The sequence below is a fragment of the Schistocerca piceifrons genome, chromosome 6, assembly GCF_021461385.2.
Source record: "Schistocerca piceifrons isolate TAMUIC-IGC-003096 chromosome 6, iqSchPice1.1, whole genome shotgun sequence".
Classification (NCBI taxonomy): domain Eukaryota; kingdom Metazoa; phylum Arthropoda; class Insecta; order Orthoptera; family Acrididae; genus Schistocerca; species Schistocerca piceifrons.
Genome location: NC_060143.1, coordinates 324,490,975 through 324,517,573, shown reverse-complemented (window position 1 = coordinate 324,517,573; position 26,599 = coordinate 324,490,975). Strand labels below are relative to the sequence as shown.

The 26,599-nt window shown below is 44.7% G+C and overlaps 1 protein-coding gene across 1 annotated transcript in view; it reads left to right on the top strand.

Annotated features, from left to right (window-relative positions):
• Positions 1-26,599, top strand: part of LOC124802913 (prolyl endopeptidase FAP-like) — a 760,857-nt gene that overhangs the window by 587,841 nt on the left and 146,417 nt on the right. The window contains exon 6 of the mRNA XM_047263983.1: positions 7,648-7,817. Coding sequence (XP_047119939.1) covers positions 7,648-7,817 — 170 coding nt within the window. The remainder of the gene's footprint in view (positions 1-7,647; positions 7,818-26,599) is intronic.

Here is a 26,599-nt window from a genome sequence, read left to right as displayed (position 1 = left end):
AATTCTCTGCCTACGAAGAAAGCAGCTACTTGTATTAATACTACTACAACACAGCCGATACCAATACCAGCAAAACTTCACAAAATTATTAGCTAAAACTAAAAAATTAAAACGACCACTGTAACACTAAGCGAAGTTGAAACACTAAATGAAAATTTTACTGAAATATTTCACTAGAAAGAATAATAAACGTCAGTTGAAAACTAAAGCACGAAATTTACTAACGACTTCAACACACTGAAAACTATAAAACACAACGAGCGAACGATTACAGAAGCTTATTAAGTCGTTATTTCGCCACAAACGGCACGCAACACCGCTGAAATCTATTAAATTTAATAACTGTGTTACAGAGCACAAATAAGTTTGTCAGTACTTAGCTTATATCCGCTACAGCTGCAGTGCACGCTGCAAAATGTAAACGCACTACACTATTTGAAACCGAGCAAACGTTGCACACAACACCCCTTACTACCTAGCTAGTGTCATCAGCAAACAGAAATATTTTAGAGTTACCCATAATACTATAGGGCATATCATTTACATAAATAAGGAACAGGAGTGGCCCCAACACTGATCCCTGGGGCACCCCCCCCCCCCCCCCCACTTGACTGTACCCCACTCAGAGCCTACATCACAACCATTCTTAATCATCTGAATAATGACCTTTTGCTGTCTGTTGCTAAAGTAAGAGGTGAAGCAATTGTGAGCTACTCCCCTTAATCCGCAATGAAGTAATATTTTGTGATCAACACAATCAAACGCCTTAGTTAAATCAAAAGATATGCCTAGCGTTCAAAACCTTTTGCTTAACCCATCCAGTAGTTAAACGACTTGTAAAGTCTAACTGTACATTTGATAGCAAATTATGTGATATAAAATGATCAATTACCCTTACATACACAGCATTTTCAATAACTTTAGCCAACACTGATGGCATAGAAATAGATCTAAAATTGTCTACATTATCCCTCTCTCCCTTTTTATAAAGCGGCTTTATTACTACCTTAATTATGACCTGCGAAGCGGTGGGACACCAACCTGATGTCGCCTTCAGTAGGGCTTGACAACCAGGAGTGATGGTCTGGGGGCCATTTCATATTTTCAGAGTATTGCGAGTACATATGTGCCTACCAACTGGCGTTACGAGTGCAGTGCATGATAAAATGGTGACAAAACAAGAATACACTTTCTGTGTGTTGAAACATGCGATATCTTTATCTGTTACAACAGTGGAGCTTGCATTCAGGAGGAATCATGGAAGAACAATCATGTAAACGGAGCATTGTGCGTTGGCATCCATCCATGATTTGGGGACAATGATTGTCTGTGTAAAAAGAAAAATATCATCAACAAAATGTGCCAGTTGCAACTGCGGAGAGGGTGAGGGAAAGTTCCGTACGCAGTCCAAAAATTGAACGGTCCGCCCAAGCCACGAACTTGCAATACCGCAGCGAACTGTGTGGAATATTTTGCGACGTCAGCTAAAACAGTACCGTCTGCAGCTCGTGCAGCAATGAAAACCGGAAGAGTATGCTCGGCGCCTTCCAATTTGCATCACAATGCAGGAAGCACTTGAGGACGAAGATTTCGCCTCCAAACTTTCAGCGACGAAGCAACCTTCCATTTTTCTGTAAATGTTGACCATCACAATATGAGAGTGTCGGGTATTGAAAATCTTCCTGAAATGGTTGCGCATGAACGACATTCGCCGAAGGTCAACGTTTCCTTTGCAATGTTGCAGTCGAAGCTATATGGGCCGTTTTTCTTTTGTTAGAAGACTGTGACGGATACTTCTTACCTTGATATAACGCAGTAGTTATTGTTTCCACAACTAAATACTGATCCCGAGAATTTCGTGTTCCCACAAGACAGAGCATAGACATTGGAGCATCAACGTCCATCGCCACCTAAACGACGAACTTCTGCGTCGCTGGATTGGGCGTAGTGGTGAAGATGAAGTGGCTCTATTCCTTCGCCCTCCCCCCTCCTCCTCCCCCTCCATGGCGGCTGACCTAACGCCTTGCGACTTTTTCCTTTGGATGGTAAGTTAAGCACGGTGTTTACGACGATGGAACAGCTGAGAGAGCGCATCAGTATTGCTGTGTTGACCCTTGACATGATGTTGCCACAGGGGTTATGGAACGCACTTGACTATCCCTTGGATGTATGTCGTGTGACCAGAAGAGCACTCATAGAACAATTGAAGAATACAAAATCTAGGCTTGGTAAATCATATTTAGTCATCAATCGTATTCGTACACGTAATACTTTAGAAAATATAGAACTTTGAAAACGAATGTATAATTTACAGTCACCCTGCACATGGTGAAGCTCGTGACTGTTTCACATGAGATAACTTTGGACTCGTTAAAGATACACTTATTTGTAAACAATTTCCAATTAGATGGATAGAGACCAGGGGCTCAGGAGACCAACTCGTTCTGCAAATTTATCACTGAGATCTGGTTTTCATTTTGTACATCGAACTGTGGCAGTTCTTTACACCAGAAACTGGGTGAAAGAAAATGGATGACATAACTGTTCTGTAGAAGAGCTGGGGGACCACCACATCAATGGGAACTCCCCACTTTATTCCTTTAACCGCTTCATCACACTCCTGTCTGCATCTACGTCTACGTGATTACTCTGCTGTTCACAATACAGTACCTGGCAGAGGGTTCAATGAAACCCCTTCAAGCTGTCTCTCTACCGTTCCACTCTCGAACGGCACGCGGGAAAAACGAGCACTTAAATTTTTTCTGTGCGAGCAATGATTTCTCTTATTTTATCGTGATGATCATTTCTCCCTATGTAGATGGGTTCCAACAGAAAGTTTTCGCAATCGGAGGAGAAAACTGGTGATTGAAATTTCATGAGAAGATCCCGTCGCAACGAAAAACGCCTTAGTTTTAATGATTGCCACTCCAATTCACGTATCATGCCTGCGGCAATATCTCCCCTACTTCACGATAATACAAAACGAGCTGCCCTTCTTTGTACTTTTCGCTGTCATCAGTCAGTCCCACCTGACGCGGATCCCACACCGCATAACAATATTCCAGAACAGGGCGGACAAGTATGGTGTAAGCAGTGTTAGTAGACCTGTTGCACCTTCTAAGTGTTCTGCCAATGGATCGCAGTCTTTTGTTGGCTCTACGCACAACATTATCTATCTTATCGTTCCAATTTAGGATTTTTTTAATTGTAATCCATAAGTATTTAGTTGAATTTACAGCCCTCAGATTTGTGTGACTTATCGCGTAATCGAAATTTAGCGAATTTCTTTTAGTACTCATCTGAATAACTTCACACATTTCTTTATTCAGAGTCAATTGCCACTTTTCGCACCATACAGATATCTTAGCCGGCCGCGGTGGGCGAGCGGTTCTAGGCGCTACAGTTTGGAACCGCGCGACCGCTACGGTCGCAGGTTTGAATCCTGCCTCGGGCATGGATGTGTGTGATGTCCTTAGGTTAATTAGGTTTAAGTAGTTCTAAGTTCTAGGGGACTGATGACCTCAGAAGTTAAGTCGCATAGTGCTCAGAGCCATTTGAACCATTTGACAGGTATCTTATCTAAATAAGCTTGCAATTCGTTTTGGTCATCTGATGACCTTACAGGATGGTAAATGACACCTTCATTTGCAAACAATCTAAGACGGCTACTGAGATTGTCTCCTATTTCGTTAATATAGATCAGGGACAATAGAGGGCCTATAACACTTCCCTGGGGAACGCCGGATAATATTTCTGTTTTACTCGATAACTTTCCGTCTACTGCTACGAACTGTGGCCTTTCTGACAGGAAATCACGAATCCAGTCGCACAACTGAGGCGATATTCCATAGGCACGCATTTTGATTAGAAGACGCTTGTGAAGAACTGTGTCGAAAGCCTTCTGGAAATCTAAAAATATGGAATCAATTTGACATCCCCTGTCGATAGCACTTATTACTTCATGAGTATAAAGAGCTAGTTGTGTTTCGTAACAACTATATTTTCTGAATCCGTGCTGACTATGCGTCAATAAATCGTTTTCTTCGAGGTACTTCATAACGTTCGAATACAGTATATGTTCCAAAACCCTACTGCAAATCGACGTTAGTGATATGGGCCTGTAATTCAACGGATTATTCCAACTTCCCTTTTTGGGTATTGGTCTGACTTAAGCAATTTACCAGTCTTTAGGTATGGATCTTTCTGTGAGCGAGCGGTTATATATAATTGCTAAATATGGAGCTATTTTATCAGCATACTCTGAAAGGAACCTGACTGGTATACAATCTGGAGCCTTGCTTTTATTAAGTGATTTAAGCTACTTTACGACACCGAGGATATCTATTTCTATCTTTATCATCCTGGCAGTTGTTCTTGATTGGAATTCAGTAATATTTACTTCGTTTTGTTTGATGAAGGAGTTTCGGCAAATCTTGTTTAATAACTCTGCTTTAGTGGCACTGTCATCAGTGACTTGAGCGTTGTTATCGCGCAGTGAGGTTATTGATTGTGTCTTGCCACTGATGTGCTTTATGTATGGCCAGAATCTCTTTGGCCTTTTGTGCCTGATTTCTAGACAGAGTTTCGTTGTGGAAATTATTGAAAGCATCTCGCATTGAAGTACGCGCTATATTTCTATCTTCTGTAAAACTTTGCCAGTCTTGGGAATTTTGCGTTCTTTTAAATTTGGCATGGTTTTTCTCTGCTTCTGCAACAGCGATCTGACCCGTTTTGTGTACCATGGGGGATTAGTACCATCAACTATTAATTTATGTGGTTTATATCTCTCTATTGCTGTCGATTCTATCTCTTTGAAGTCATTCCACAACTTTCTACGCTTTCATGATCAGATCGGAAGGAGTGCAGACTGTCTCTTAAAACAGTGTCCCTGTGACATAGCGCATTACCTTGAAAAATGCCACTGCCATAGGGAAACATGATCCCCATGAAGGAGTGTACGTGGTCTGCAACCAGTGTACGATACTCCTTGGCCATCATGGTGCCTTGTACTAACTCAACTTGACCCATGGATGGCCACGTGAATGTTCCCTAGAGAATAATGGAGCCGCCGTGAGCTTGTCTCTGTCCCGCAGTACAACTGTCAAGGAACTGTTCCCCTGGAGGACGACGGATTCGCGCCCTCCCATCGACATAATGAAGAAGGCATCGGGATTCGTCAGACCGTGCAACGCTGTGCTACTGTGTCAACGTCCAGGGCCGATAGTCACGTGCCCATTTCAGTCGTAGTTACCGATGTCGTGGTGTTAACATTGATACATGCATGGGTCGTCGGCTGCGGAGGCACAATGTTCGGTGCACTGTGTGTTCAGGCACACTTGTACTTTGCCCAGCCTTAAACTCTGATGATAGTTACGCCACAGTTCGCCGCCTGTTCTGTTTTACCAGTGTGCCCAGCCGACGACGTACACTATATGTAATGAGAGGGGGGGGGGGGGGGGGCACTCAACCCCACCACGTCTCGATGCGGTTCCACCGCCGTTTCGCCACTTGTTGAAGACACTCACTACAGCACTCCTCCTAACAAGTCGTGCAGTTTCCGAAATGTTCATGCTGAGTCTCTGAGACATCACACACTGCTCTCGATCGAACTCAGACAGATCAAGCGCCCTTCCCATTTACAGAAAAAAAAATGGTTCAAATGGCTCTAAGCACCATGGGAATTAACAAAAAAATGGCTCTGAGCACATGGGACTTAATATCGGAGGTCATCAGACCCCTTGAAATTAGAACCCCGTAACCTCCCAGCAGAAATTGATAAATGGAAATGGAGCCAAGTGTAACCTCTTCACACAAAAAATGTTAAATAATAATGAAAAATGGAGCCAAGCGTAACCTCCCCACAAAAATTAAAAAATGATAATTGACCATAAACCTCACAATAATATTGATTAAATAATGAACCATGAACCAAATGTAACCTCTCAACAGAAATAATAATATCTGGTAAATTTTATAAGGGCAGCAGCGCTGACCTTCGGCCCTGTATTCTGAATAAAAAAACAAAAATTCTTACCTCAATAAAAACTGCATCTATATCTGCTCTTAATTATACATTCTTCGACACAGCTTCGTGCAATGCTGGCGTATATATATATTTTGATTCTTGGAAGTAATGATAATGCATTGGAGATTGAAATGAATGCTTTTCTTTAAAAGAGTTACTTTATATTATAAAATTATTATTGGGGCATTTTTTCTGAACAAATTAAATTACAATTAACATACATTATTAATTATGCGCAAGGCTGCTTCTTTACCTTCTACAACAATACTCATCCTCCAGAATCCTGACCAGAGTCGCGAGCAGAGCACACAGCCGATGCATGCCGACTCCCGCAGACTACAACCGTCCACTCGCTACTACAGCCGACCGACTACTGTAGACTCGCGCAGACTAGCGCAGACTCGCGACAAGCAACAACTAACAATAAACTACTCTCTGGTCAGAGATTCTGTCATGCTTCGCCCATCGCCGGCGAAGCATACTCCTTACAACCCAACTAACCTAAGGACATCACACACATCCATGCCCGAGGCAGGATTCGAACCTGCGACCGTAGTAGTCGCGCGGTTCCAGACTGAAGCGCCCAGAACCGCTCGGCCACCGCGGCGGCCATGGGACTTAACATCTGAGGTTATCAGTCCCCTAGACAGAACTACTTAAACCTGAAAGTTTCTGACAGATTAAAACTGTGTACCGGACCGAGACTCGAACTCGGGACCTTTGCCTTTCGCGGGCAAGTGCTCTACCGACTGAGCTACCCAAGCACGACTCACGCCCCGTCCTCACAGCTTTACTTCTGCCAGTACCTCGTCTCCTACCTTCCAAACTCTACAGAAGCTCTCCTGCGAACCTTGCAGAACTAGGACTTCTGGAAGAAAGGATATTGCGGAGACATGGCTTAGCCACAGCCTGGGGGATGTTTCCAGAATGAGATTTTCACTCTGCAGTGGAGTGTGCGCTGATATGAAACTTTCTGGCAGATCAAAACTGTGTGCCGAACCGAGACTCGAACTCGGGACATTTGCCTTTCGCGGGCAAGTGCTCTATCAACTGAGCTACCCAAGCACGACTCACGCTTCTGTAAAGTTTGGAAGGTAGGAGACGAGATACTGGCAGAAGTAAATTAGTGAGGACGGGGCACACTCCGCTGCAGGGTGAAAATCTCATTCTGGATACTTAAACGTAACTAACCTAAGGACATCACACACATCCATGCCCGAGGCAGGATTCGAACCTGCGACCGTAGCAACAGCGTGGTTCCAGACTGAAGCGCCTAGAACCGCTAGGCCACTGAGGCCGGCTTCCCATTTACACACGAACAACATGCTCATTGATATTACGTACACTATGCGTGTGTCCGACTAGCAGTCATTCCTCGCCAGGTGACACTTCTATCGCCTGGACGAGTTTATATCCACAGTGTTCATAATGGTTTGGCTGATCAGTGTGTACTGTAGCAGTTCTTTGAATGTTTGGTCCAAGTTGCATCGAGCAGTGGTACTCGGAAATGACACATGATGCGGAAGTTGCTTGCGTCCTTAAGTTTTGCATAGATGTAGATGTCTGGAAACGAGTACGTTGGATCACTGAAGGAGTTGCGGCTGTGGCCGTGCTTGTTGCAGAGGAGATCCTGAAGAGCAGCGGCGCGATGTGGTTCAGCCCGGATGGCCGCTACCTGCTGTACGCCACGTTCAACGACACGCGAGTTGGAGAGCTGCGCTACCCCTGGTACGGTACCGCCCAGAAGGACCGACCCCAGTACCCACAGCTGCGCACTCTGCGGTACCCCAAGGTAAGCCCTCCGACCCAGCACTGTACATCAGATCTCGTGAAAGATCCCTAATAGCTCGTCGCGCTACTGCCAGATTTCAGCTGCGAGGTGCTAACGGCTGCAGGCAAAAACAATAGCCGTCTACAGAGGTGTGACAACTTTCTGGCGTGCCACAGAAACATTTAGAAATTCGTGTTACGATGTCAGTTCCGGTAGGCCCGCGAAGCTGATTCACCCAGCCCACTGCAACTGTCATAAATTTCTTAAAAGACATCATAGTCGCCGTTGACTGTATAAAATATTTATTGTTATTATTGCAATTTCGACCTTATGGCCATTTTCAAGTAACACTTCAAAGTCATCTAAACACAAAAACACAAAAGTGAAGCACAGGGTGTATATACATAACTAAGCAAACATTTCATTAAGAAAGTAGCTCAATTATAAAAATTGGAGATAAATCTACATTACTTACAATCTGTCAGAATATAAAACTATTTGACATGAGTACTTGTCGTCGTCAAAATGCAGCCTTTTGACTGTGAGAGTCCCACAAGATCCGCTGAGTACGACACTTATTACATCGTAATATGTTGTCAAATATATACTGAACTGTCGATGTTACCATCGTTCTAATAATCTATCACACATACAAGTTCAGGTACACTGACAACATGTGAAGCTAAATCAGTTGGCGCGAACATACATTTACTAAAGATACTGCCTGTGCAGATAGCAATGATAGTGCACACCAAGGATACAACTTATAACCTTTATATCGTAAAGTCTTTTAATCTGTCGACATCATACAGCTTACTAAATAGTGCTATGATTGTAATGGGCAGTAGGATAGGATGGGGATATTTATTTATAATATAATAGAGGATAATACATGTGTTATCTGTTAATAAGCTCTCACATTGACTTAAGTGCTCGTAAATGAGATGAAGACAGAGCTCTGATACATAATACTTTGTATGCGTATAAATTTTACGAATATAAATGGCGTAAAACGCTCGCCAGCAATCCAATTCACTGTACAGCACCACAAATTCTGACGAAACATCACAATGTCTCTGCACATTGCTCTATTATAGCAAACAGGACTAAGTAAATATGTATACTATTCCATCGAAATTGTTTAAAATGTTTTCGGTAAGTGTCTAAAATAACTGTACAATTCAAAAAAATGGCTCTGAGCACTATGCGACTTAACTTCTGAGGTCATCAGTCGCCTAGAACTTAGAACTAATTAAACCTAACTAACCTAAGGGCATCACACACATCCATGCCCGAGGCAGGATTCGAACCTGCGACCGTAGCGGTCACGCGGTTCCAGACTGAAGCGCCTTTAACCGCACGGCCACACTGGCCGGCTAACTGTACAGTTCTATGAATTATTTTTGAAGTAGACTGATACAATAAACCACAGGTTCAGATATAATGAAATGTCGGGGCTACATTTCATTTATAAAACATACAAAAATAAAATACATTGGAGTATGCTTTTCTTCCCTCGTTATAGCCCATAAACTTTTCTTTACAGTGAAATACACCAGATTACTGCTAAAATTTGTTACTTATGATTTAAGACAAGACGCATAAAAATTGATCTTAAAATACATAAAATACGTGGATACATTGCAAGTGGTAGCGGATATGACATTGCACAGTTACTAATATAATTTTGAAGCATCTACGTATTTTTTAAAAAAAAAAAAAAAAAACCTCGTTTACACGCTTGTCTATACAAAATGTCAGGGTGGTAAACTCCCATCAGATGTCAAGGTATTGCGCCTGTACGCCATTTTACAATCTATCATGTGTACATAAAACGGACTGGAAATTATCTAAAAATCTTTTATTTTTTAAATCAATCTGATCATTGAGTAGATCACTGGGACAATTTTTTATACAGTTGTAAATCTCTGTTTCTTCTAGAATATTCATAATTCTACTTTTAGGCACAGTATGCAGTATTTTAAGGGATGAATCTATGTTGTTGACCATATGTTTATTCTCAATTAAGTATTTGCTAAAGGTAGAGGTATAAATGGACAAATGAAAAAATACACGACGTGGCATGGACTCAACTAATGTCTGAAATAGTGCTGGAGGGAACTGATACCATGAATCCTGCAGGGTTGTCCATAATTCCGTAATAGTGCGAGGGGGTGGAGATCTCTTCTGAACAGCACTTTGCAAGGCATGCCAGATATGCCCAATAATGTTTTGTCTCGGCAATTTGGTGGCCAGTGGAAGTGTTTAAACTGAGAAAAGTGTTCCTGCAGTCACTGTGTAGCAATTCTGGACGTGTGGGATGTCGCATTGTCCTGCTGGAATTGTCCAAGTTCGTCGATATGCACAATGGACATGAATGGTTGCAGGTTATCAGACAGGTTGCTTACGTACGTGTCATCTGTTATAGTCGTATCTTGACGTATCAGGGGCCCCATATCACTCCCACTGCACACGTCCCACACCATTGCAGAGCTTCTACCAGCTTCAACAGTCACCTGATGATGAAGAGGGTCCATAGATTCATGAGGTTGTCTCCATACCCGTACACGTCCATCCGCTCGATACTCGTCCGACCAGGCAACATGTTTCCAATCAACAGTCCAATGTCGGTGTTGACGGGCCCAGGCGAGGCGTAAAGCTTTGTATCGTGCTGTCAGCAACGATACACGTGTGGACCTTCGGTACCGAAAGCCCATATCGATGATGTTTCGTTGAATAGTTCGCACGGTGACACTTGAAATTTGCAGCAATTGGCAGAAGGGTTGCACTTCTGCCATGATGAACGATTCTCTACAGTCGTCCTTGGTCTTCTTCTTGCAGTATCTCTCTCCAGGCGGACATTCAACGTTTTACCGGATTCCTGATATTCACACTCCTGAAATGGTCGTACGGGAAAACCCTCACTTCATCGCTACCTCGGAGATTCTGTGTCCCATAGCTCGTCCGCCGACTGTAACACCGCATTCAAACTCACTTTATAACCTGCCATTGCAGCAGCAGTAACCGATCTAACAACTGCGCCAGACACTTGTCTTACATAGGCGTTACCGACCACAGCACCGTATTTTGCTGATTACATACGTGTGTATTTGAATACTTGAATACTCATGCCTAAACCAGTTTCTTGGCGCTTCAGTATATATATATATATATCTTTGGCTCTTCAGTATATACACTCCTGGAAATGGAAAAAAGAACACATTGACACCGGTGTGTCAGACCCACCATACTTGCTCCGGACACTGCGAGAGGGCTGTACAAGCAATGATCACACGCACGGCACAGCGGACACACCAGGAACCGCGGTGTTGGCCGTCGAATGGCGCTAGCTGCGCAGCATTTGTGCACCGCCGCCGTCAGTGTCAGCCAGTTTGCCGTGGCATACGGAGCTCCATCGCAGTCTTTAACACTGGTAGCATGCCGCGACAGCGTGGACGTGAACCGTATGTGCAGTTGACGGACTTTGAGCGAGGGCGTATAGTGAGCATGCGGGAGGCCGGGTGGACGTACCGCCGAATTGCTCAACACGTGGGGCGTGAGGTCTCCACAGTACATCGATGTTGTCGCCAGTGGTCGGCGGAAGGTGCACGTGCCCGTCGACCTGGGACCGGACCGCAGCGACGCACGGATGCACGCCAAGACCGTAGGATCCTACGCAGTGCCGTAGGGGACCGCACCGCCACTTCCCAGCAAATTAGGGACACTGTTGCTCCTGGGGTATCGGCGAGGACCATTCGCAACCGTCTCCATGAAGCTGGGCTACGGTCCCGCACACCGTTAGGCCGTCTTCCGCTCACGCCTCAACATCGTGCAGCCCGCCTCCAGTGGTGTCGCGACAGGCGTGAATGGAGGGACGAATGGAGACGTGTCGTCTTCAGCGATGAGAGTCGCTTCTGCCTTGGTGCCAATGATGGTCGTATGCGTGTTTGGCGCCGTGCAGGTGAGCGCCACAATCAGGACTGCATACGACCGAAGCACACAGGGCCAACACCCGGCATCATGGTGTGGGGAGCGATGTCCTACACTGGCCGTACACCACTGGTGATCGTCGAGGGGACACTGAATAGTGCACGGTACATCCAAACCGTCATCGAACCCATCGTTCTACCATTCCTAGACCGGCAAGGGAACTTGCTGTTCCAACAGGACAATGCACGTCCGCATGTATCCCGTGCCACCCAACGTGCTCTAGAAGGTGTACGTCAACTACCCTGGCCAGCTAGATCTCCGGATCTGTCCCCCATTGAGCATGTTTGGGACTGGATGAAGCGTCGTCTCACGCGGTCTGCACGTCCAGCACGAACGCTGGTCCAACTGAGGCGCCAGGTGGAAATGGCATGGCAAGCCGTTCCACAGGACTACATCCAGCATCTCTACGATCGTCTCCATGGGAGAATAGCAGCCTGCATTGCTGCGAAAGGTGGATATACACTGTACTAGTGCCGACATTGTGCATGCTCTGTTGCCTGTGTCTATGTGCCTGTGGTTCTGTCAGTGTGATCATGTGATGTATCTGACCCCAGGAATGTGTCAATAAAGTTTCCCCTTCCTGGGACAATGAATTCACGGTGTTCTTATTTCAATTTCCAGGAGTGTATATACACTAAAGCGATGTCGGCAGGTTGAATATTTTCGTTGTAATGATGCCACCACCGCTCAGCATAGTCACAGCGATGTGGCATGGCATCGCCTACCCTATGGCCAGTGCACGGAGTTGGACTTCATCCGAGCAACCGTATGCAACCGCTACACACATTCACAGAGCCAAAGAGTCGTTCGAACTGTGATCTGACAAGTCCCAAACCATTTGCGACTGGACACTGGTTGTTCTCGCTGACTCAAATTGCTCACGTGCACTTGAACACGTCCGAGAATTTTCATCAAAGTGCAACTCAGCCTTTGTTAATACAGGCAGACTGATGTGTATTGTAGCACGAGACCTGACTTAGGTTCAGTGTCAGTTTTGTTTGAGTTTGCGGATCCAGAGAGTCTAATGTCACGATGCTAGCTGCAGTTGTTGCTACGGCACGTGATCAAGTGCTTTCGGCCGCCATTAGGCGAGAACAGCTACAAGCGCTATTTGTTACGTCATTAGTGAAGTAACTTTTGAATAACTGCTCACTTCTCATCGGGGAATAGGCAGTTTATTCGACTGAGTAGACCCTACAAGTGTAACAAGTTTTTTGGTGTGCCGATTTTCCGCAGCAATTAAACAAACACTCTTTTTATAAATTCGGACGCGTTTTTCTCCCTTAAGTCTAATAATTTTGTTCCAGAGACTTTCGCCTTTTATATTTAAGTCATCTCCGGTGGATTTAATAGTTATTTTCTATCTTACCAAAAATCTGCGTTTCCTCTCATCTGGTCGCAGGAACTTGAAATCTGGTTTCGCAAGACAGAGCGGATCAGGTTGTGGAAAGGGGCCAAAGTCAATTATTGTCAGTTATAGAAGAACACATACAACTTTATTGCTCAAACCAATGCACAGTTTTCTCTTTAAAACAACAAAGATCAATTCACGGCTGAGGGCCCAGTAAAAAAAATTTTCTTTACATAGTAAAAGAGAGTCTTTAAAGATAAGCTTTTACTCAGTACAACAAAAACATCTTAAGAAAACTTGAAGTATCTTGTCGGCTGAAGGGCCAAACAATTACTCAAGAATAATTAAAGATCACCTTAAGATAAACATGTACAGAACACAGCTGAAGGTCGTTTCAAAAATTCAAGATAATTAAAGTGAAACCTTACAGACAAGGATCTACATATTAAAGCCATAAATGGTTCAAATGGCTCTGAGCACTATGGGACTTAAAATCTGAGGTCATCAGTCCCCTAGAACTTAGAACTACTTAAACCTAACTAACCTAAGGACATCACACACATCCATGCCCGAGGCAGGATTCAAACCTGCGACCGTAGCGGTCGCGCGGTTCCATACTGAAGCGCCTAGAACTGCTCGGCCACTTCGGCCGGCTTTAAGCCATAGATTCTGAAACAAACACGTCTGAAGGCCTAATCTTAAAATAGTAGTCATGAAGTCGGCTGAAGGCCATATACTAAACATAAAACAGACAATATTAATACACGGCTAAAGGCCTGGCACAGTACCTGCGACCAAATAAAATGACAATCACAAACAACAACAGTGGTGCTCAGAAGTGTTCCATGGGTCGGCCTGGGAAGGAAACTCTAACAAGGTGAGGCAAGCAGCCAACCGTAACACTAAATAATCGGGTGGCAACACGATCTAGGGACGATTGAAGAACCAACCAACAGCCTAATCAATTCCCCTCCACCCGACACACTTGCTGCTCTATTTCAACCGACCCACTGACTACTCCAGTACGCAGACAGCATTCATCTGCTCATTGGAAATCAGAGAAGCTACACACAGTTCCACGTAAACACACACTTGTACAAGAACTCGAACAATCGTAAAAGCAGTCACTGTGGGACAACAAGAACGAATGAATTCGACACACAGAGAGTTTCCACAAGCGGTCGGCGACCAAATACACGTCGTCCGATGAGACGACCGACCGAACGACCAACCCAGGTCGTTCCCACTGAAGTTACGTGTGTCGGCAACGGTCGGGCGGGTCTTGGCTATCCGAAACTGACTGCAGCTCCAACCCGACTCAACTCGATGTCCGTTCGGAATTCGGAGACACGGCGACGCGGGCACACTGGCTCGGACCCAAGCACGCAGAGGTAACTCTTGCCCATTGGCTACGACATCTCTGCACAAGGAAGGAACCGACCCACGTCCGGCAAGATAACGAACTGACGAGGCGCAGAAACGGTCCAAAGACCAAATACATGTGGCCCAATGAGACGACCGACCGACCATCGGTCGTCCTGCTCCAATCTCCTTCCGCCGGACAGTCCATGTGTGTCGCCTGCGAACACTAGCTGTAAGCACCTCACTGGCGCTCCGTCCCCGACTTCACTGCTGCTGCGTCCGGACTGAGCTCCCAAAAGGTTCAAATGGCCATGAGCACTAAGGGGCTTAACATCTGAGGTCATCAGTCCCCTAGAACTTAGAACTACTTAAACCTAACTAACCTAAGGACATTACACACATCCATGCCCGAGGCAGGATTCGCACCTGCAACCGTAGCAGTCGCGCGGTTCCAGACTGTAGCGCCTAGAACCGCTCGGCCACAACGGCCAGCCTCAGCTCCCAACACACGACGACCCGCAAATACTATCGGTCGCTCCAGAGATGGTACGACATAGCACTTATTGATAAGCGCTGCTGCTGCTACTCACGGGCAGGTAAAGCAGGAAGTTAGTGACGCCAGTAAATGGAATAACAACACGAGGCGGCAGTACCGTAACAGAGGATGACAAACAAAAAACAAAGTGTACACGAGCCGCGCACCGCTCAGAACTTACATTTCACGTGTAAAAGTTTTGTACCTATTTAATTCGAGATCTCGTAGCACTTCGTTTCCAAACCGTGTGCACGAAACTGCAGCTGCCGTCCTCTCTTTACAAAGACATAGCGAAACACACAAACTACGCTGTCCTGTCACATTAATGTGACCACCTGTCAGAAGCCTGAATAACCACCTTTTGCAACGCGGATCGCTGCGAGACGTCCAGCAACAGGGTCAGTGAGGTTCTGCAAGGTTCCTACAGGGACGCGGAGCCATGTCGACTCCAGTGCCGTTGCCAACTGCTGACGATCCATGGCGGGAAAAGAATGGTGAGTACGTAAACTCATCCTGATGCACTTAGAATCACTTACTTACACTTTGAGCTGTGTGACGGTTGCATTGTCCTGCTGGTAGATGTCATTATGCCAAGGAAAAAGTAACTGCTGGCAGAACTAGACATGGTTCACAAAAATACACTACTGCCCATTAAAATTGCTACACCACGAAGATGACGTGCTGCAGACGCGAAATTTAACCGACAGGAAGAAGATAGTGTGATATGCAAATGATTAGCTTTTCAGAGCATTCACACAAGGTGGTGACACATACAACGTGCTAACATGAGGAAAGTTTCCAACCAATTTCACATACACAAACAGCAGTTGACCGGCGCTGCCTGGTGAAACGTTGTTGTGATGCCTCGTGTAAGGAGAACAAATGCGTACTATCACGTTTCCGACTTTGATAAAGGTCGGATTGTAGCCTATCGCTATCGCGGTTTATCGTTTCGCGACATTTCTGCTCGCGTTTGGTTCAGGAGAGTAATACGGAACGCCGTGCTGGATCCCAACGGCCTCGTATCACTATCAGTCGAGATAACAGGGATCTTATCCGCATGGCTGTAAAGAATCGTGAAGCCACGTCCCGATCCCTGAGTCAACAGATGGGGACGTTTACAAGACAACAACCATCTGCACCAACAGTTCGACGACGTTTGCAAAAGCATGGACTATCAGCTCGAAGACCATGGCTGCGGTTACCCTTGACGTTGCATCACCGACAGGAGCCCCTGCGATGGTGTACTCAACGACGAACCTGGGTGCACGAATGGCAAAACGTCATTTTCGGATGAATCCAGGTTCTGTCTACATCATTATGGTGGTCGCATCCGTGTTTGGCGACATCGCGGTGAACGCACATAGGAAGCGTGTATTCGTCATCGCCATACTGGCGTATCACCGGGCGTGATGGTATGGGGTGCTATTGGTTACACGTCTCGGTCACCTCTTGTTCGCATTGACGGCACTTAGAAAAATGGACGTTACATTTCAGATGTGTTACGACCCGTTGCTCTACCCTTCATTCGATCCCTGCGAAACGCTACATTTCAGCAGGATAATGCACGACCGCATGTTACAGGTCCTGTACGGGCCTTTCTGGATACAGAAAATGTTCGACCGCTGCCCTGGCCAGCACATTCTTCAAATCTCTCACCAATTGTAAACATCTGGTCAATGGTGGACGAGTAACTGGCTCGTCACAATACGACAGTCACTACTCTTGATGAACTGTGGTATCGTATTGAAGCTACATGGGCAGCTGTACCTGTACACGCCATCCAAGCTCTGTTTGACTCAATACCCAGGCGTATCAAGGCCGTTATTACGGCCAGAGGTGGTTGTTCTGGGTACTGATTTCTCAGGATCTATGCAGCCAAATGGTATGAATATGTAATCACATGTCAGTTCTAGTATAATATATTTGTCCAATGAATATCGGTTTATCATCTGCATTTCTTCTTGGTGTAACAGTTTTAATGTCCAGTAGTGTAATTAATTAAAAATGGCTTGTCGTTGAAGTATCATTCCCTAATGGACCAATTAAACGTAATAACTATAAGTTGCCGGAACAGCTAGTCACCTCAGTAAACTTACTCCCACTTCTACTTTCGTCCCATTATGTGCCACACCGATGACATATTTACTTACAATAACGTAGCAAACAACGCCAAGAAAGGTGCTTCAAAAGTCCTGTTGTGGTGAAAGGGCTCACATTTCGGTCGTTTTGCGTAGGGATACTGTGTTTTCTGACATTCCAGCGCCAAAGGTACAGCACATAGGCACTTCACCTGCTCTTGGCGCTATGTGTTCATGTCTTGCCAATTGTGTTGGGTGCTTGCCGTTGTCCTGGGCTACTTAAGTGTCAGAGGTGGTTTAGTCAGGTCTCCCCCACTAGGCCTCGCATCTGGAGTCAGGTGGTGGGAGACCTGCTCAACGGAAATTAATGAAAGGCGAACCTATTGATCCGTCAGCGTGCCGTTAAAAGATTTGTAAGTAATCGTCCTCGGTCTGCCTCCTTCGATGCAACCACGTCTACATGTGAACACTTTCTCCAAGAGATGGGCCCGTCGAGTCATTACTCTCACGCGCGTGGGTTTGCATCTCTCTCTCTCTCTCTCTCTCTCTCTCTCTCTCTGTGTGTGTGTGTGTGTGTGTGTGTGTGTGTGTGTGTGTGTGTGTGTGTGTGTGTGTGTTTGCAGAAAAAGAGCATTGTTAATCGTTTTCTACATCCACACTTGCATCTACGTCCGGCAGAGCACGTTGCACCACTACCAGTCTTTTACTGTCCTGTTTCACTCGCAAATGGAGCGAGGCAAAATCGATTGTCTACATGCCTCCGAATGAGTTTTCATTTCTCTTATCTTATCTTTGTGGTCTTTTTACGAAATGTTCGTTGGCGGCGGAAGAATCGTTCTGCACTCAGCTTCAAATTCCGGTTCTCTAAATTTTCTCAGTAGCGTTCCCTGAAAAGTGTGTCGTCTACCCTCTAGGGATTCTCATTTGAATTCATGAAGTTATCTGTAATTTGTCGATATGGATATAAGCTGAAGTAAGGAGTTAAAATTTGTGGCAACTCCTGGACTTGAATCGAGGTCCTCCGCTTACTTGGCAGATATGCTAACCACTACACCATCCTGGTGTTGTGGTTCACACACCTGTATGGTCTACCCTAGTCCAGTGCCCTCCATAATACAAGTCTCAGTTCACACCTTCAGCCAACTTTCCCCTTCCTAAATCCACAGCTGGTAGTAAGAAATGAGTGAAACTACCACACATTTATGGGCAAACAGTAATAGGACTTAGGGGAGAGTTTCAAATCCTACTTGGATACTCCTGTTTGTCATTTGGCTTCCTAAATCACTTCAGATAAATGCCATAAGGGTGTCATTAATAAGGACTCAACAGCTTTTCGCCACTGTCCTCATCAAACTGACAAGCCAACACCGTGTGTGATGCTGCAATGACCCCTTTACGGATGGGACGCTAACATTTCACGAAAAATAAAAAAAACATTAACTGTATATTGATGTCACATATTAATGCATGCATGTCAAAGGAACTTTGCATCGTCATCAGAATAACACAGGCAGTGCAATATTGTATTTCCCTCCCGTAAACGGGTAAGCCTCTTTCAAGTACAACGTCTGACCTGTACGTGAATATACGTAATGGATGAATGAGTCTAGGTCGTAGACGCGTGGTTGACGACACATGGAGGTTTCAGTCTGGCCGTGAGTCTTGCACTGATAGCCAAATGGTCGCCGGCACGGTAGCTCAGCGTGTTCGGTCAGAGGGTTAGCTCCCCTCTGTAGTGAAAAAAACTGAGTCAATAGATCAACGATGAACTTGAACAACTGTCATAGGACGTCCGCCCCGAACAGATACAACGATCATTTACGGACAAAATGAGGTCAACAGAAAAAAAAATGTAAGGCCACCACTCGCAATAAGCGGGAAATCCGGGTTCGAGTCCCGGTCCGGCAAAAATTTTCGTTGTCGTCATTTCATTCTGCAGCGGATGGTTGTCCCTATTCGCAATTGCGAATACATTTAATGTAACTTGGTTAAGTTCCCACATTTTTCGAAAACCTATTTCTTCCGCGTAGCTATTAGACGATAGATGATACAGACCGCGCACGAAACCAACATCTGTATCAGTTGTTTAGTGGTGGCAACCAGACTAAGTCTGAAATACTGTTTAGTTCATATTTATCTTAATTGTAATATTTTCAGTAAAGGTTCCCTTATTACTATGCTGAAGGCTTGTGCATCGTTAGGTTGCAGCAAAAGATATGTGACAGCATGTAATATTTCGTTCAACGGTTGAAGTTGTTTCAGGAACATAAAAAAACAATCATTTTACCTTGAAACCCACTACACAGTAGCATCAACACAGTACACAAACAAATCCACCTCACAATGGAAATTTAAGAAAGAAAGAAAATAAATTCCCAGTATCTTGCAATTATAAGGAACAACAATCAACATCTATTTTCCATCTACGGAAAACCCACATCCACAAGTACTGTTATCCATAGCTCATCCAGCCAACCGACAGCTCTTAAATATACCAGCTTCACACAGGTACTGCGCAGGATAAACAGGACACCTCTTAAAGCAGAGAACTACACACAGGAACTAAAAATAATCAAACAAATTGCTGTTGAAAATGAAAACAAAACGGTCACCATAAACAAGCTCAACAACAAGGTAAAAATGAAAGATAATGATAGTGGTCACCCATTCAAGGGCACAACCAAAGAGTCTTTAAATACATGGGCAGAACACACAGACAAGGCAGCAGACCACACCGCATCGGGAGAAAGAAACCGATGGCACACACTGACATGCAATAATAAATCAGCACCTGGAAATATATTGAGCAATCAAAGGACCCCAACAACAAAGTTTAGAACAAACAACACAGTTCAGCAAAGGCTAAGATCAGACAAAAAAAACCAGGAATATGCTAACTTACATGTAACTCTTGTCAAGCCCAGTGCATACGATAAACAAGCAGATACTTACAAACATGGTACACAGAGCACATGAGAGCTCTGAAGAGTGACAGCATAGATTCCATTTTCGCAGAACACCTAATGAATAAAAATCACAGTCCCACTAATATCTAAAGTGATCTACACATCCTGAAACACTAACAATAGAATAAAATAGTACATACAAAAGATTATAGTTGCAGGGGAAAACGTAATAAATGAAAACACAACACTTCGCAATAACGCACTCTTTACAGCTGTAAGAGAACTAACACAAGACAGGAAACAGGAGAACTACAACTACTACTACCACCACTACTACTACTAAACACACGTACGTAAAATCACTCCCCCATCGCATACAGTGACATATAAATAAGGAGCAAAAGTAGCCAGAACTCCCGCTACAATTTTCTAAACCTCGCAATATGCGATAAATTCTCACGACAACCGCCAACAGGAAGATGACGTAATGTTCTGAATTACTACCAGAGTGCAAAAGTTACGTTTTTCTGTGTTTAAAAGCAAATGCAAGCCGACTAACGAACGTGAGTACATGACAAATTACATAGCAACGCACATAAAACCTGTATCCACAACACTACCACAATTCCCAATAGTGTAACGCTGACGTATGTAAGTTCTCTTTTTCATATTTGTTAATAATAGCCACTCATACAGCTGCAGATGACATCTGTATGCTGAAGAAACGGCACCAAAAGCACAGGAAATATGCCGAAAATAACGGCAAAAAAACGCAAAACCCATGCTGTGACAAAGTAAATAAGGTACTATGAAACTTCAGAGAATACAATATTTTGAACCAAACAGTACACATGTAATAATGTTTCACAATCTTTATAAGGATGCTATTTTTACATGTTTTAGGATAAAGGAGGAGCCCACTGATGATGGCGATATTGTCGCTGAAACTAGTTTAGGAAAGAAAAGAAAATAAATGAAAACAAAAGTATTTTACATCAGGGGGACCAACAATCTCATATTGTTATAATTTTAAAAAAGTTGCAAACACGTTGTTTTAAAGTTAAATTTTTTGATGGTACTCTTCTATAAATTTTGATGAAAGTCCAAGTTTTTTGATGGCAGAATGTTAATATCTGCTACGCTACCAAGAGTTCTCTCTTTAACCAACCTTTGTAACAGTGCGGATTAGCCGCGCAGTCTAAGGGGTCCTGCACGGTCCGCGCGGCTACCCCCATCAGAGGCTCGAGTCCTCCCTCGCGCATGGGTGTGTGTGTTGTCCTTAGCGTAAGTTAGGTTAAGTTAGATTAAGTAGTGTTTAAGCTTAGGAACCGATGACCTCAGCAGTTTGGTCCCATAAGATCTTACCACAAATTTCCAAATTTCTTTCTTGTGCTTGTGCCTTTTTCCCACAATGATGCAGGGTCTGCATGCTTAATCGGAATTGGCAAGGTTAATTGAAGGGGTGGCCGGATGCCCTTCCTGCCACCACCCATATCCCCCGGGACAGAATTAGTGTACCCAACTGTCTGCATCTAGTGTAATCCACGGAATAGTGTGAACATGTTCAGATGACTGCGAGCCGTGTAACTGAGGTAGAACGCGGGGACCAGCCCGATATTCACCTAGTGGGATGTGGAAAACCGCCTAAAAACCACATCCAGGCTGGCTGGCACACCGATCTCCGTCGTTAAGCCGCCAGGCGGATTCGATCCGGGACGCGCCTACCCGAGTCCAGGAAGCAGCGCTCTCGGCTAACCTGGCGGGTCCACAAATTTCCAAATTTAACCAACCTTTTCTAACACGTTGCAGGAAAAAATTGGTACACCTGGAAAGACGACGTAGATTTGGATCCGATGACGTGCAGATGCCACCTGGGGGATAGTAGTTGCATTTATAATGGTTTCAACGTCGTCCGCCAACAGATAGCGAAGTGGCACAGCTACCAGAGTGCCATCTGTGTCTACCCATTGAGGCTGGTCCCGGCGGAGGTTGGAGTCCTCCCTCGGACATGGGTGTGTGGGTTTGTCCTTAGGATAGTTTAGGTTAAGTAGTGTAAGCTTAGGAACTGATGACCTTAGTAGTTAAGTCCCATAAGATTTCACACACATCCATCCATCTATCCATCTACCCTTTGATATGGAATGCTGATAGCCAGACGGCTCAGTATGGTGCAAATTTGCGATGCAAGCAGGCAAAAACGCCATGGAGACGCACTCGTGCCTCCTACCGCCAACAGAGCAAGTTCGAAACGGTTCCAATTGTGGCCTTCTGAGTAGTGGGATAGTCCTTTCGGAAAACTGCCACACAAACTGAGGATGCTACCTCGTTTTTCAGCGATGCTGGTATCAGTGGTCATGTGAACATTCTCACAGCTGTAGAGGAGGTTCTGGACGTCCACAGGATTGTCGTGTTGTAAGGGCAGCAGTGGCAGATCGTACAGCTACCACAGCACAGATAAGACGGCGTGTGAGTCCTGACATGTCAACACGAAATGTTGCGAACCAGTTATTAGCAGTGGGACTACTGGCACGCACGCCTCTAGCCTGCCGTTCACTCACAGCGCAGCATCGACATGCACGGCTCGACTGGTGCCGTCAGAGTCTCACTTGGAAGATGGAATGGCGCGCCGCGGTGTTCAGCGATGAAAGCAAACCCTATCTGCACGCAAGTAATGCTCGTTTGCTGGTACGACATAGACATGGTGAGCGCTGTCTCGTACAGTGCATTCATGCAAGAGAGACTTGCCCCACCCAGGCCTTATGGTCTTGGGTGCGATAAGCTACAACACTCTCGTTCACCCTTGGTGTTTCTGGGTGGAGGGGGGATGCAAACCAGCGCTCGGTACGTGTAGAATGTTGTTAGACACGCTCGTCTGCTCTTGTTGCAACAGTGCGGTGATCTACACCTACATCTACATTTATACTCCGCAAGCGACCCAACGGTGTGTGGCGGAGGGCACTGTACGTGCCACTGTCATTACCTCCCATTCCTGTTCCAGTCGCGTATTGTTCGCGGGAAGAACGGCTGCCGAAAAGTCTTCATGCGCGCTCGAATCTCTCTAATTTTACATTTGCGATCTCCTCGGGAGGTATAAGTAGGGGGAAGCAATATATTCGACACCTCATCCAGAAACGCACCCTCTCGAAACCTGGACAGCAAACTACACCGCGATGCAGAGCGCCTCTCTTGCACAGAGTCTGCCACTTGAGTTTGCTAAACATCTCCGTAACGCTATCACGCTTACCAAATAAACATGTGACGAAACGCGCTGCTCTTCTTTGGATCTTCTCTATCTCCTCTGTCAACCCGACCTGGTACAGATCCCACACTGATGACCAATACTCAAGTATAGGTCGAACGAGTGTTTTGTAAGCCACCTCCTTTGTTGATGGACTACATTTTCTAAGGACTCTCACAATGAATCTCAACCTGGCACCCGCCTTACCAACAATTAATTTTATATGATCATTCCATTTCAAATCGTTCTGCACGCATACTCCCAGATATTTTACAGAAGTAACTACTACCAGTGTTTGTTCCGCTATCATATAATCATACAATAAAGGATCCTTCTTTCTATGGATTCGCAATACATTACATTTGTCTATGTTAAGGGTCAGCTGCCACTCCGTGCACCAAGTGCCTATCCGCTGCAAATCTTCCTGCATTTCGCCGCAATTTTCTAATGCTGCAACTTCTCTGTATACTACAGCATCATCCGCGAAAAGCCGCATTCGACTTGATGTGTTGTTTCAACAGAATAATGTTGGTCCACACAACGCCCGTGAAACTCGACATGCACTGCAAGACGTGCAGCAACTTCCCTGGTCAATCGATCTCGGAACTTGTCTCCAATCGAGCGTGTGTGGGATATGATTGATGGTGCGAGAAGTGACTAGTGCGATTCGTTAACCAACAACTCTTAGAGATGTACGTGAACAGGTAGAGCAGGCGTAGAATAACGAATCCCAGGACAATATTCGACATCTCTACGGTCGACTGTATGTCAGAGTCAGTGCTGACATTGCCGCCCATGGAGCCTGGACCACGTATTGACGGGTCGATACTTGCTTCCACAAAACCTCTTGGTCTCTTGATCTGTAAGTGTAACCATTCCATGTTCCATATGCATTGTGCAGTGAATTGGAAACCTCTAAAACGGTGTACTGTTTTTTACCGGCAGTGTACCGGGTGATCAAAAAGTCAGTATAAATTTGAAAACTTAATAAACCACGGAATAATGTAGATAGAGAGGTAAAAATTGACACACATGCTTGGAATGACATGGGGTTTTATTAGAACCAAAAAAAACCTCATATTGCTAGACGCGTGAAAGATCTCTTGCGCGCGTCGTTTTGTGATGATCGTTTGCTCAGCCGCCACTTTCGTCATGCTTGGCCTCCCAGGTCCCCAGACCTCTGTCCGTGCGATTATTGGCTTTGGGGTTACCTGAATTCGCAAGTGTATCGTGATCGACCGACATCTCTAGGGATGCTGAAAGACAACATCCGACGCCAATGCCTCACCATAACTCCGGACATGCCTTACAGTGCTGTTGACAACATTATTCCTCGACTACAGCTATTGTTGAGGAATGATGGTGGACATATTGAGCATTTCCTGTAAAGAACATCATTTTTGCTTTGTCTTACTTTGTTATGCTAATTATCGCTATTCTGATCAGATGAAGCGCCATCTGTCGGACATTTTTTGAACGTTTCTATTTTTTTGGTTCTAATAAAACCCCATGTCATTCCAAGCATGTGTGCCAATTTGTACTTCTCTATCTACATTATTCCGTGATTTATTCAGTTTGATCACCCGGTATATTATGTTTCTTATCTGATTTTGTTTCGGTATCTGTACTGGATAAAAAAGATAAACGTGCATAAAGGTTAATGTTTATTTCGTTAAAAACCAGAATTTACGGATAGAAATGAGTGTCATTTCTTATAAAAACATAGCAAATATATCACACCTGTTGGGGAACCGTCAGTAAACTGACATTAATGCTTCCTCTCAAACTGATATTTGGTCTTCTAGTCCGGTAGAAGCATCATATTTAATGACTCACATTGCAGTGATAACAGGAATTCACTGAAGAACTAGAATTCTGTCGTTTATAATAAGAAACACTTGCCAATACATTGTTTATAGTATTCGTTATCGTTTCACCTGAGCAAATGTGAAAACGATAACCATCGCGTTAATGCTAAGAATTTGGGAAAAAATACGCATCTGTACTACTGAAGCACAAAATCGTTCAGTTGTTAAAATTAATTCTTGATTCAGCTATAAATGAGAAATACTGTAACGGATGGCCCTACTTTGCACAGTGCGCTAAGGGTAACGCCATCGTGCGTTTTCTACGCCATTCCTGCCATCTGGCGACCGTTCGCCGAAGCAGGTGCCCTGTGACTCGCAGATGGTTTGCGCCCACGCGCCCCGTGTGTCGGGACCAATTTTCTGCCTCACGTAACGAACAAAGCCGATCGCAAGCTTTTTATTTTCCCTATTTTGTTTTCCCTCCCCGCGCCCTTTTTCGGGATTAGGGGTCGTTTTATGACTCGGTTGTCACACGGCGTTGACGTCCATTCGTGGAGGATCGACAGCTTTGGATACGGCTTTGCTTGTACACGCTGGCGTTCTGCAGTCAAATACCAACGTGCCCGCACCACGGGAAAATCGCACCAGACGCACTGTATATACGTGATAGCTCTATAAGCACTCCTAAAATCCGCTAACAAAAATAAATGCTGTGATTGTAAAAAGATATGTCAATCAAGTCATCACTGCTGGTTCATTACAAATTTTTGTATATTTCCTTTTTTGGTAAGACAGCCCACATCGACTTCTCATAAATTAATGTTAGATTCCTTTTTGTTTTTCGTCATTTCATTCCCCCCCCTATTTGGATGGTGGGTGGGCTGTCAGCAGATACAAGTCACCGCTCTTCAGCCATATGAGAATTGAAAACATATTATGAAACAGGACTCGGCAGTTGACAAAATGAACCTTTAACATAATAAAAATACTGATATTCAGTTGTATAATTTAAAATATAAAAGGCTGATTTATTGATTAATGAAAAGATTGACACAGATGAAATGGGAAATAAATGTTTCACAATAGATGAAAGACAAAGGGACAATTGTATAAAATAAAAAAGCACAAAGCCAGTGTTTTGAGTTACTAGGATAGACATAGATGAGTGAAGTTATGGGTGGGCCTAAACTGCCACAAGGAGGGGATATCAAGGGGAATGTAGCAGTTGGGGTAATGTGTAAGAAGGTATATACGTGGATGGGCCTTTGGAGGAGGGATGCAGGAGAGTGAAGAGGGATGCTGTCCCAGGGAAAGCCTTAGGATATGGGTGGAGAGGAAAGGGTGGAGTAGGTTCCATTTAGATATGTTGGGATAGATATATATCAAAGCGAATTTCATGGTCAGAGAAGTAAAGGTGATGAAAGTTTGGTTGGGGGAAGATGTGGAGAATGTGGAAGTCTATGTTGGAGGAATGTGGTTGTGAAGATGCGGCGGAGTGCTAGAAACTGTGAACAGGGCGGAAACTAGGGGGA